Consider the following 13130-nt stretch of genomic DNA (forward strand, 5'->3'; position numbering starts at 1 on the left):
TCCAACTGGCAATTTTTCACCAAAAAGTGCTGCTATTACTATAAAACTACTTTCCTACATCAAGATAGATACAAATGTAATAGATTGTTTCTACTTTTAATGAACAGATGAATAATATTGTGCAAACAAAATACAAACACCCAAAACAAGAGAAACAACATGATTTTGTGAAAAACTGATAACTCTATGAGGAAGGTGAAAGTCTACCAAATGCAAGTAACTCCGAGATCAAGTTCAAGATATCAAAATTGTTTGTGCCCAAATGAAGATCTTGCCACAAGAAAAACAATGTGGCTAATCCTTCAAAATTTATACTAAGCCAAGGTTAAAGTTTATAAAAAATATTGAGTAGGTCAAACTTCAAGGTCATAGAGTTAAAATTGTAGGTTCCAAGGAAAAACCTCGCAAGAAATACATGTGTATAAAAGGCAGTGCATCAAAAGTCGGTTAATGTTAATGTCGGTGAAATTTAGCAAAAGTGCCCCGAATCGCATGAGCAAAAGATTAAATATGTTGGTATACTCGAAGAAAGGTCTTGTCACAAGGAATGGCGTCCGGGTGTCTGAAGGTCCACTGTACATAAAACCATTTATGGATTTCAGATATGATTCATGTTAATTTCTGTGAAATTCTTTTAAAAAATTCTATTTTTCTTCAAAATTGCGGGATACATGTTTCAAACAAAAAAGTAAAACATAATTTTTGTGTTTTTTGTGTACATACACTTAAATAATTTAATTTTATGTAACAGCATTTGATTGGTAAAAGATTTTATCCATTTTGTAAAAAAGCCTATGTCGCAATGAGTTGTCAAAAAACGTTTCTTACTTTTAAAATTTAATCAAATGAATGTGAAGCCTTATTCTGGGGGGAAAAGTCTCATTGTCTGCTGAAATAAAATTATAAGAAATGAAAACTTATAATACGATATAACAAAAAATATAATTATTTATGGCTTAATTAAACTGGAATAAAATTAATACCAGACTGCAAAATAATACAAATATGATAATTATTTTTATAGCAGGAATAAAATACCGAATAAAAAATGTGACATCACACTGTAAGAGGTATTCTACGTAATCTTCTTTCCCGTTTACGTCGTCATAAGCTACGCTTAGTTTACACTGACGTCACAATTGAGCTGCAGTGTTGTCATAGCATTATTTTATACTTGAGGGGCCATAAGGATATTCACAATGTGGCGAGCTCAAACTCAGCGAGATCCGGCGGATGAAATGATGGACGAGATGTCACAGAGCGCGGAGCTTCTCCGACTCCAGCGGAAACTCCGGGTGATGGAGAACGACCGGCGAGCGTACGAGGAAGAGTCCCAAAATCTCCTCAGAAAACAAGAGTAAGAATTAAAATTGAAAGAATTGAAAATATATATATATATTATAATAATTATTATAAAGATGATTATACCTTCAAAATTATCTTAAAAGGTACTTCAGACAAAAATTAATTTTTAATAATAAAATTATGTACAACTTTTTAGAAGTTGAATGCTGTCGGGAACAAATTTATACTCACGTTTGTCCATTTCATTTTCAACATGTTTTTCAAATGCAAATTCAATTTTCACACACAAAAAATAACCTTGAAGGAAAATTATCAACATGTTATTTAACAAGAATAATATTAGGTTCCATAAAAAACACAATGTACCAAAAGTATATGCAGTGATTTTAAAAAAGTTTGAGTTACTTGTTTCATATATTGGAAGGAGTGAGATAGAATCACTTTTGAAAGAAAATATCGAGATCAGAACTGTCCTGAAATTGGCGAATAGTGACAAAAACAGGACAATAGATATGCAGGACACAGACCGCCTTGTTGATCTCTTGGAAAACCTGGATATTTACAATGCTCAGGCGGATGCTGAGGAGGCGCGGATCAAAGAACTCGACGAAGAGGTGAGATTGGTAAAATATGTAGCTCTAATATAAATGCAATCTATGTTTACTTCAAATTAAAATAGATAAATAATCATATTGCCGTTTATTATGATTTTTTATTTCCATGTATAAATGGAAAATAAAATGTATGGTATATACGTATGTAATGTATGTGTTGTAAATACATGTAAATTAAAATTGGTATGTTAATTACATTATAGTACATAAAAGTATTTAATTAATCAGCATGTGAAGTATCTTGACATATTGTTTCCGTAGATAAAGGCCCTTGACCATAGCATCACATCGTATAAAAAACAAAAGGGTGGGGTAACCGAAGCAATGGAGGAAAAGGCCATTCAAAAGACGCTAAGAATAATGGAAAACAGGCTGGATAAGGTAAGGAAGGAAAAAAGGGCTGATAGATTAAAAAACATTACAGATTATAGGAAAACAGAGTGGATAAAACGAGGAGGAAAAGGCCAAATTTAAAAATAAACGTTTTGAATATTGCGAAAAAAAATGCAGTACGTAGGAAAAGGCTACTCATAACATCAAGGATAACAGAAAGAAGTCTGGAACATGTGGAAGGTAAAAAGGCAAATCCAAAAAAACCTTACAGAAAAAGAAAACAGATAATTTGACGGATAATAATTTAGGAAGGAGGAAAAGAGGAAAAGAGCCAATCCAAAAAAAAAAAAAACTTAAGGAAAAAGAAAACAGAATGGACAATTTAGGAGGAAAGAGGAAAAGGCCAATCCAAAAAAACCTTAAGGAACAAGATGTGTTTGTGAAAAACTGTGCGCCCGGCGGCAACAAATTCGAAAAAGCTATTTTAAGCATATAGGTCACAGTCAAGGTCACAAGGTCATTGACTTTGGTGTCATTTGAAAGAACTTGTTTAGTGGAGTATGCATATCAAATATGAAGTATATATCTCCAAAGTTATGGTTAAACTTGACAACAGACAGACAAACAAAGAGATAAACAGACACAGACAGGACAAAAACAGTATACGCCCCGGATCTATATAGATCCGGGCGCATAAAAAGAAAACAGAATGGATAAGGTAAGGACGAAAAGGCAAATCCATGAAACCTTACGGGAAAAAAAACAGAATGGATACTTAAGGAGGAAAGAGGAACAGGCCAATCCAAAAAAACTTTGGGGAAAAAAAACAAAATGGATACTTTAGGAACAGGCCAATCCAAAAAACCTTAAAGAAAAAGAAAACAGAATGGATAAGGTAAGGACGAAAAGGCCAGTAAAAAAAACCTTACGGAAAAAACAGAATGGATACTTTAGAAACAGGCCAATCCAAAAAATAAAAAAAAAACCTTAAGGAAAAAGAAAACAGAATGGATAAGGTAAGGACGAAAAGGCCAATAAAAAAAACCCAAGGGAAAACGTTACGGAAAAAGTAAACAGAATGGATAAGGTAAGGAGGAGAAGACCAATTAAAAAACGTTATGGATAATGAAGGGGGGGGGTTGCAATAAGAAAAACAATGTTATGGATAACAGATTAAAAAAAGGTAAGGATGAAAAGGCTAATGGTAATCAAACTCGATAAGGTTAGGAGGAATAAGTCATCCATGAAACAATACGGGTGATAGAATTAGGACTGCATGGATGAAGTACCGGTGAGTATAAAAGGCAATTTGAAAATTCTTGGTAAACAGTGAACGATAAGGATTGGATAAGGTACATGTACTAGTAAAGAAAGTAAATTATATACACTTAACAAAACTTCTAAGTGTTCACTTTTATAATGTATTTATTTAAAAACTACTTTGTGGAATGGTATGATATTTTCAAACTATTACAACAAATGAGTCCTCTCAACAATTGTAGCAAGAAAAATAAATATCACCGATGAAAACCAATGATCCATGACGAACCTTTTAAACAATAAATCCGTACTTTGTGGCACGTGTTTTGTGTAATTAGTAATTTTTTGTGATCATTGTCAAATTTTAAAAACCGGTTTCACTAAAAAGCACAAAACATTAGCAAAATGACCATTGAGAAAGAAGGAAGAGCCGTTAGAATGTTGATATCTGGACCATCTTTGCACCACGTTTTACTAACTTTTATTTCAGTTTTTTAATTGTCCTTGATATTACTTTTAAAAATTAACAACCCGTATCAAAACCCATTTAAACACATTTTTTGATAGGCTGTGCGTCTTTTTTCATCGCCAATTTATCACAATTTGAAAGTTTTTGACAAAATTTAACCAAACCGGAAGTGACTTTGTTCTTCGTCTGAGGCCAAAATTTTGAGTCACACCAGATTTAAAGACAGTTTAATTGTCCTGAAACAATCTTAGAAACATGAAAACAAAAGAAATCAATCGTATGAAAATGATAACGTATGAAAAAGAAATCGGTGCTTGTGACAGTCTAATATTAGCTCATATATTTCTATCATCCTTAAAACTTACGTGATAAACGTCCAAGGATATTGACCGAAAGACCTCTATGTGATGATGTATCTTCAGATCTCCAGATCTGAATCCCATTGAACACATTTTTGACTTTTATAAGAAATTTTATGCCCCCCTTTCTACTTAATTTCAACGGTTTGGAAAAATCTAGGCAGTAGGTGTGGCAGCAGATGGGTCAATCTCATATTCAGGGGTACATTGTATCCAACAGTAAAGTATGTCTTGCAGTTATAGAGCAAATGGTGGTCTTACTCCAAAGAAATATCTGTCTGTGAGTTTTCATTTTGAGGGTACATCATTTCCCTGACACTTTGCTAAAAATTCTGACGAGATACTTTTAAGGACAGACGAGACGTTCCTTAATAATAGATAAATTTTTCTAAGAATTTGTCATTGTAGTTTAGCTACTTAAACATGTTTACTCACAAAAAATTGAGATACCTTACCAGGCATTTCTGCAAGATATCTGGGGTAGTTTTTCTTATATAATCCTTTGGGGAAGAAAAATAATTTTCCAATTTCAAATGTTAAAGTGTTTGGATTTTTTAAAAACGTTTAGAAACTGATTTAGAAATCAGAATGTTATTAAAATTTTGAATATTTTTCATTCATTACTAAGATATACAAAACAGATTTTGAGGAACGTCTCGTCTGACCTTAATACATGATATTTACGCAACATCGAACCACAGGGGCATCTTATCCACTCTGTTCTCTACTTCACATATAAAAATACACACACGTGTATTTTTATATGTGAAGTAGAGAACAGAGTGGATAAGATGCCCCTGTGATCGAACTGAAATAAGCATCATTAAGCATGAATTAACGAAATTATTAATTGTTTGCATTTGTTCTTTAAAACTTAAAAAATGTTAGGTGAACACTTAGAAGATAGGTTCAGTGTATACTCATTTATTACACACTTAATCCGAGATTCCTCTGATCTAACCCCCGCTTTTATATTGTGACTTGGGGGTTAGAGTCAGAGGAATCTCGGATTATTACACACTTAGTAATAAATACAGGTTTTTTGCATATGCGATATGGCTGACGTCACAATAGCCGTATCAGCCCTGCAGGGCTGATATGGATTTGTAGGGCTGATAACCTATATCAGCCCCGCAAATCCATATCAGCCCTGCAGGGCTGATATGGCTATTGTGACGTCAATATCATACCCTTAGTAAATTAAACCACAAAAACAGTACTTGTGATCATACACAATTTTTGGCGGGTTCATATTTTCTTAATTTTAACTTTCTGAAAATAAGGTTAATCTTAATGCACAAATACTTGTAATAGATTATTTTCAAATTACGGATCGAGTGCATTGAAATAGAAGTAGAAACAAACCCAAATCGTATGACACAATAGACCATGTACATAGAGAATAATACATACCCTTTTCCATATCACATCCTGTATCAGCCCGAGACACCAATATCAGCCAGAGGGCCGAAGGCCCGAGGGCTGATATTGGTCGAGGGCTGATACAGGATGTGATGTGGAAAAGGGTATGTTTTATTATATTTATTACATACTTAGTAATAAAATACAGAACACATTAAGTTGAGAAGAAAATAAGTAAATAATCATGCATGGACTTCTTACATACATGTACATATTCTAATGTCTCATACGATTTGGGTTTGTTTCTACTTCTATTTCAATGCACTTGATCCGTAATTTGAAAATATTCTATAGCATAGCATGTATTTGTAAATTAAGATTATCCTTATTTTCAAAAAGTTAAAATTAAGAGAATATGAACCCACAAAAAATTGTGTATGATCACAAGTACTGTTATTGTGGTTTAATTTACTAAGGGTGTGATATTGACGTCACAATAGCCGTATAAGCCCTGCAGGGCTGATTTGAATTTGCAGGGCTGATACGGATATCAGCCCCGCAAATCCATATCAGCCCTGCAGGGTGTGATACGGCTATTGTCGAGAACGTCAGCCATATCGCATATGCAAAAAACCTGTATTTATTACTAAGTGTGTAATAAATGTATGTAAGAAGTTCATGCATGATTATTTACATATTTTCTTCTCAACTTAATGTATGCTGTGTTTTATTACTAAGTATGTAATAAACATATTAATACATACCCTTTTCCATATCACATCCTGTATCAGCCCGAGACACCAATATCAGCCAGAGGGCCGAAGGGAAGAATGTATTCCTACACTTTAAATTTTTACTGATTCATTACAAACTTCACATTTTAAAAGCATTGGTAAAAAATATTTTCACAGAAGCTATTACTAGGAAATTCGAAAAGAATGCATGCACTACTTTTTTTTTAAGAACCCCCCCCCCCCCAAGTTTCGAATTCCCTTTCCAGAAATAGGATTTTCGAGTTCAAATAAATTGATTTTTTTTTCTCTGGCTGTCCCTCTCCCCTTCACTTTCAAAACTGATGAAAACAAAACACTTCCTGTAGAATTAAAATACAAGTAATTAAATCCATTATTATTTGCTTTTTAGGAAATGGTCAAGTTTAACCAACAGTTATCAGTAAATGCACGTTTGCGGAAAGAAATCGATCACTTCAGACACGATCGATTGGTGTTTAATGGTTTGTCTAAGAAACTTACCAAAGAGTTGAACGAAACCAAGAAAGCAATGAGTGATGTCGTGGCTGAGGCATCGCAGGCTTATGAGGAAAGGTACGCTTATCCGAAAGTTTTTTTCTTTTTACCCCCCCCTCCCCGTTCACACATAGACGCCGCTTCTACTACGATCAAAAACGTGGCCGAAAACGTGGCCGATCGTGACAAATCGTACGAGAAACGTAGTGGGCTCTTCATAAGCGCAGTATGATCTCGGTAGGGTCTTCATGATCGGAGAGCTCTACGCTTTCGCCACGCTTATTTTGAACATGCTCAAAACAAGCGTAGCGAGATCATGGCCGACAAGAATCGGGGTAAAGTCGTAGAAAGAGCGTAGTAGAAGCGCCGTACTCGTACAAGCAGCGCGGAAGCATCGTGGAGAGATCCTCGTAATCGTAGTAGAAGCGCAATAAAAGCGTAGGAACTTATAAAGTACGCTCTTACAACGCTCCCTCTCGTTCTTATTACGTTCCCACTACGGTTTCTCTACGTTCCTGGCTATCCTACAAAGATCATACCACGACCTATCCGGCAGCAGTTTGTTTTTATAGCGCTGATATATGACTAATCATCTGTTAACTATATGTAAAGGGTGACACTATATTTGACGATCATTTGCAGTTGAGACTTCGCACTTTTCATATCTTCTTGTTATACAGTTACAATTGAATATGCCCTTTAAACCACATGGTAAACGCCGTTGCAAGACATGCATAATCGCCAAAATCATACTAGAAAAATCTGCGCTTGCAAGCTATACAAATTTTATGGCCAAAATCGTACTAGAAGCGTAATACAATCGTAATATGATCAGTACTACCGTAGCGATATCTTCGTGCAGTCATCTAGATTTGAATGTAATAGCCGCTGGTCGGCAACCTTCTGCGTAACAGCGTAGTAGAAGCGTGTTAGAGGCGCGTTTGACGTAGGGGCGTCGTAGTACGGTCGTACTTAAGACCAGAATTTGACAAATTGCTCGATTTAGACGCCGATCGGCCCCGATCTATAACTTTTTTCAGATCGTGGCTTGATCGGGATGATCGTCGTAAAGTTGCAGCTCTGTGTGAACAGGGGGTTAGTGCCGCATTATTGTAGCAGCCTTTCAAATCACGTGCAACTTGATTTTTAAAGCAGAAAACAACTTTCACATTTAAGAACATGCCCATAAGAATCGTCGATCCTTCTTAAAATTATGGAATCGTAGAATTAGTGTAAACCACATTCACTTGAAGAAATGTAAACAAGAGGCCCATGGGCCACATCGCTCACCTGAGTAACTTAGGTGATGCAGTTCTTACCAGATTCCCCCTCTTGCTATACCTATCATGCCCCACTACCCCCTTCCCTTTTATGATTTTAACAATTTAATATCTACACTACCCAAGAATGCTTCCACATAAGTTTCAGCTTTCCTGGCCCAGTGGTTCTTAAGAAGAAGATTTTTTAAGATTTGTTCTTTGTATTTCTATGTAAAACTTGGATTCCCTATTGTGGTTCCGCCTTACCCCCGGGGGTCATGATTTAAACAATTTAATACCTACACTACCCAAGAATGCTTCCACATAAGTTTCAGCTTTCCTGGCCCAGTGGTTCTTAAGAAGAAGGTTTTTTAAGATTTGTTCTTTGTATTTCTATGTAAAACTTGGATTCCCTATTGTGGCCCCACCCTACCCCCGGGGGTTATGATTTTAACAATTTAATATCTACACTTCCCAAGGATGCTTCCACATAAGTTTCAGCTTTCCTGGCCCTGTGGTTCTTGAGAAGAAGATTTTTTAAGATTTGTTCTTTGTATTTCTATGTAAAACTTGGATTCCCTATTGTGGCCCCACCCTACCCCCGGGGGTTATGATTTTAACAATTTAATATCTACACTACCCAAAGATGCTTCCACATAAGTTTCAGCTTTCCTGGCCCAGTGGTTCTTGAGAAGAAGATTTTTAAAGATTTGTTCTATATATTTCTATGTAAAACTTGGATTCCCTATTGTGGCCCCATCCAACCCCTGGGGGTCATGCGAATAACAATTTAATATCTACACTTCCCAAGGATGCTTCCATATAAGTTTCAGCTTTCCTGGCAAAGTAGTTCTTGAGAAGAAGATTTTTAAAGATTTGTTCTATATATTTCTATGTAAAACTTGGATTCCCTATTGTGGCCCCACCCTACCCCCGGGGGTCATGATTTTAACAATTTAATATCTACACTACCCAAGGATGCTTCCACAAAAGTTTCAGCTTTCCTGGCCCAGTGGTTCTTGAGAAGAAGATTTATAAAGATTTGTTCTATATATTTCTATGTAAAACTTGGATTCCCTATTGTGGCCTCGCCCTACCCCCGGGGGTCATGATTTTAACAATTTAATATCTACACTTCCCAAGGATGCTTCCACATAATTTTCAGTTTTCCTGGCTCAGTGAATCTTGAGAAGAAGATTTTTTTAAGATTTGATCTATATAATTCTATGTAAAACTTGGATCCCTTATTGTGGCCCCGCCCTACCCCCGGGGGTAATGATTTTAACAATTTAATATCTAAACTTCCCAAGGATGCTTCCACATAAGTTTCAGCTTTCCTGACCCAGTGGTTCTTGAGAAGAAGATTTTTTAGTGACCCCACCCTATTTTTCTCTTTTCTTGATTATCTCCCCTTGTTAGGGGACTTGGTCCTTCATTTTAACAATTTAAACTCCCCTTCACCCAAGGATGCTTTGTACTAAGTTTGGTTAAAATTGGCCCATTGGTTCTTGAGAAGAAGTCGAAAATGTGAAAAGTTTACAGACGGACGGATGGACAGACAGACAGACAGACAGACGGACGGACGGACGACGGACACAATGTGATCAGAAAAGCTCACTTGAGCCTTCGGCTCAGGTGAGCTAAAAATACAGTAAAGTAAAATCGAATTTTTAAGGCAATTTTCATTTGATAAACTTGTATTATTAATTAGGAAAGTTTTAAATAATACAAAAATGGACTTGTATTTTTCTATAAAATCAGCAAAGCATTTTCATTAAAAAGTGTCCTTTTTTAAGAGACGAGGCTCAAAATAAAATGCTGGCATTAAAAGAGAGAAGTGAGAAGGACATGGCGCAGCATGAACTGGAAATGAAGGAGCTTTACCGTATCATTGACCACGACAACCGTCTGAAGGAGTTTATGATGTTCAAGGCTTGTGAACGTACAGAGTTCAAAGAAGAGGAGGAGGCGAAGAAGAAAAAATGTAAGCCATTAAAATGGATTGAGATTTGTAAAAGAGAAATAACTCTACTAAAACGTTTCCTTTTTAAAATGTTCATTTTAATAAATGTTGTTTCTTTCCGATTTTGTAAAATATGCTTGAATTTCATTTTAATTTTAAAACAAAATTGTAATCAAAGAGCATCGTTACTGCATGTACAAAGTAAGTGATTCCATTTTCAGTTTTGTGAGAACCATTTACCCGTACAGGTCATCATCCCTGGATATATTAAATTCTAAAGCTTTTTTGGCAAATTTTCAAACTTCTCCTTCGGCTTAGGTTCCGGTGGTGACAAAGATAAAGACGCAGAAAAGTTACAAATTAGAACTTTGGAGGAGGCTTTTCAGCGAATTCGCGAGGCGACAGGCGAAGACAGCATTGAAGTCATTGTCAAAAATTTCATCCGGCGAGAAAACGAAAATTTCGCTCTCTTCCAATACGTCAACGAAATCAGTGACGAGGTGGAGCTATTGCAGGACGACATCCACTCCATGCAGAAGGAAATTAAGCAGTTTGAGAAAGACGACATCAAAAACGAGGGTGTTCGCGCTCAAATGCTTAAAGATCTGGAGGTAGGCAAACTCTCAACACTTACATTTTTTTGAAATTGAGATATAATTTTTCTTTATGTCGGAAAACAATACGAAGCGTACAAAATAACCTTAATTGAAGATTTTCCGAGAATCGTTCATCTTATATATTTTTTTCCCTCTTTTTATCAGTTTATTAAATGATTATTTGCAGGAAAAGAGCGAAAAAATTCGGGCCCAAAAGGAAGCTGCCGAAAAGAAGAATGTTCTGGTGAACAAAGTTTTAGACGAGCTGCGGAGTGGGGTGGGGCAGCTGTTCCGAGCCATCCAGTGTGACTCGTCTGTCATCAAGGACATGCTCGGGAGTGACGACAGAGTCACTAACAAAAACATTCTACAGTACATGGGCATCATAGAACAGAAGACCATGGAGCTCCTGCAGGCCCAGCAGTACCTCCATATGAAGGTCAGTGCCAAGAAATAACGAGGTATTTTACACTATGTGTACAAATGAAATTAAATAATAGTTACATCATGCGCGGATCTAGAGGGGGGTCGGGGGGTCAGGACCCCCCTGGAATTTACCAGGTTAAAAAATGTATATACTAAAACAAGAAAAGTTACCATGGACCCCCCTGGAAAACGCTGACCCCCCTGGTAAACGCGAATATGTGTGAAATGGGTATGAAAAGTGAAAAATTTTAGGCAATAGAAAATAGAAGTCACCACTACCCACCCCCACCCCCCCGAAATAGAATAGAATATAGAATAGAATATTTATTCAACCAGTTTGGGCCCACAGTGGAGCATACAAAACAGTGTCCAAAATCATCACAGTTATACATATACAAAACAGAACAAAACAAACATTGTATAATGAACAGAGAGTTACTAGTAGCTATTTTCTTTTAGGATGTATAGAATGTACATTATAAGTTGCCTATGTATAATATCTGCAATATGCCTATATCGAACTATGTTGTTTTCTCTTATTGAAATTTGCATTTAAAAGTTGGCATAATAAAACAACAAACACAGAATTTTCATTTGACATAATCCATGTAAACAGGTCAACATTGTTAAGCAATATCAAATTAGGAAAGGTTTTAAAGATTTTATCTAAAAACTCTCTTCTTGAGTCATTATAAAGTGGACATTCTAGCAAAAAATGCAATTCATCCTCAGTTGGACTTGAGGTGCAGTAATGACAGACTCTCTCACACCTGGGAAGAATTTCATTTTTACCACATTTATTAAGTTTCCTTAGGTTTTTGACGTTTGGTCGACTTTAGTTTTTTTTTTTTTTTTTTGGCTTGTCAAGAAATTTCTGGGATTGGATTTTTTTTTTTTGACTGGGGTGGACCCCCCCCCCCTGGAAAAAATTTCTGGATCCGCGCCTGTACATGTACTTGTATAAAAATGTATATGTGATTGTGAATCCATTTTTATTCAAGTACATGTATTAACTATCGATTAACTGACATTACATGTATTCAGACTATGTTAAGCTACCCTACAACTGTGGACATTTGTGGTGGGATAAATAACGTGCGTTCTAGTTACCCATGACATTAACTGTAACTTATGCCTTTGAACAGATAACATTTGACATCTTATTGCAGCTGAATCCGCCAAAACAGGAAAAGAAAGGTGAACCCACACCCCCAGTGAACGCGCAAGCCCTGAAAGTGGACCTACCGCCTGTTGTATCTATACAGCCCCCTACCGCAGGGTAAGGATCCGCTCAATAATTCCATCGTCGGAAACCCACGGTCGGTCTCGAGACCGACGGTTTCCGACGATCGATGAATAATTCTAACAGGCCCAACAGTTCTAAATTCCGCATCTTATTTGTGGCAAATAATATTAATTCATTGGTCTTTTTACAGTGATGATGATGAAGTGTTTGATTATGTGGAGGAGTTGGACCTTCGACCTTTGACCCAGGAAGAACTTCGGAGAGCCATTATTAACAAAGTCACCCGGAAATCAACTTGTCTGCGTCTGTACAATCAAACTCCAATTCGCCGTTCTCGATCTCCAAGAACACAATAATTAAATAAAGTTTTATACTGTTCATATCTTATCTTTCTTTCTCTGTAATTTAGGGAACCCTTTTTTGAGAAACAACCAAAGAAAAATCTATCTTTTTTTTTATTTTCTTACAGTAGCGCATAGAAACTAAATGTAATTTTGCGCTTTATAAATTAACAACTATAATTTCATTGAGACGATAATTCTTGGGACAGTCACCTTGCCCTACTCTATCATTACGAAAAAAAACGTGTTTATTGGTCATCTAATTACTTTGTCTTGCTCAACCCCCCCCCCAAAAAAAAAAAAAAAAAAAAAACAACGAAAATTGGTGCAGGTTCAACGAAAAATAAAAC

General features: G+C 36.1%; 1 protein-coding gene across 1 annotated transcript; it reads left to right on the plus strand.

Moving 5' to 3' along the window:
* Positions 1-1131: 1131 nt before the first annotated feature.
* On the plus strand, positions 1132-12817 carry LOC134267818 (coiled-coil domain-containing protein 63-like). The gene is made up of 9 exons (XM_062750029.1): positions 1132-1357; positions 1730-1919; positions 2181-2300; positions 6846-7027; positions 10005-10192; positions 10490-10782; positions 10955-11206; positions 12363-12472; positions 12630-12817. The coding sequence occupies exons 1-9, from the start codon at positions 1200-1202 to the stop codon at positions 12793-12795; spliced, it is 1659 nt and encodes a 552-aa protein (XP_062606013.1). The 5' UTR covers positions 1132-1199; the 3' UTR covers positions 12796-12817.
* The last annotated feature ends 313 nt before the right edge of the window (positions 12818-13130 follow it).

The sequence above is a fragment of the Saccostrea cucullata genome, unplaced genomic scaffold (assembly GCF_032062105.1).
Source record: "Saccostrea cucullata isolate Sc308-1 unplaced genomic scaffold, CSIRO_AGI_Scuc_v1 ctg948, whole genome shotgun sequence".
NCBI lineage: Eukaryota > Metazoa > Mollusca > Bivalvia > Ostreida > Ostreidae > Saccostrea > Saccostrea cuccullata.

Coding starts and splice junctions, on each gene's coding strand:
- LOC134267818 (XM_062750029.1), top strand. CDS start 1,200: ATGTGGCGAGCTCAAACTCAGCGAGATCCGGCGGATGAAATGATGGAC. Junction 1,920..2,180: donor TCAAAGAACTCGACGAAGAG/GTGAGATTGGTA, acceptor TTGTTTCCGTAG/ATAAAGGCCCTTGACCATAG. Junction 11,207..12,362: donor AGCAGTACCTCCATATGAAG/GTCAGTGCCAAG, acceptor ATCTTATTGCAG/CTGAATCCGCCAAAACAGGA.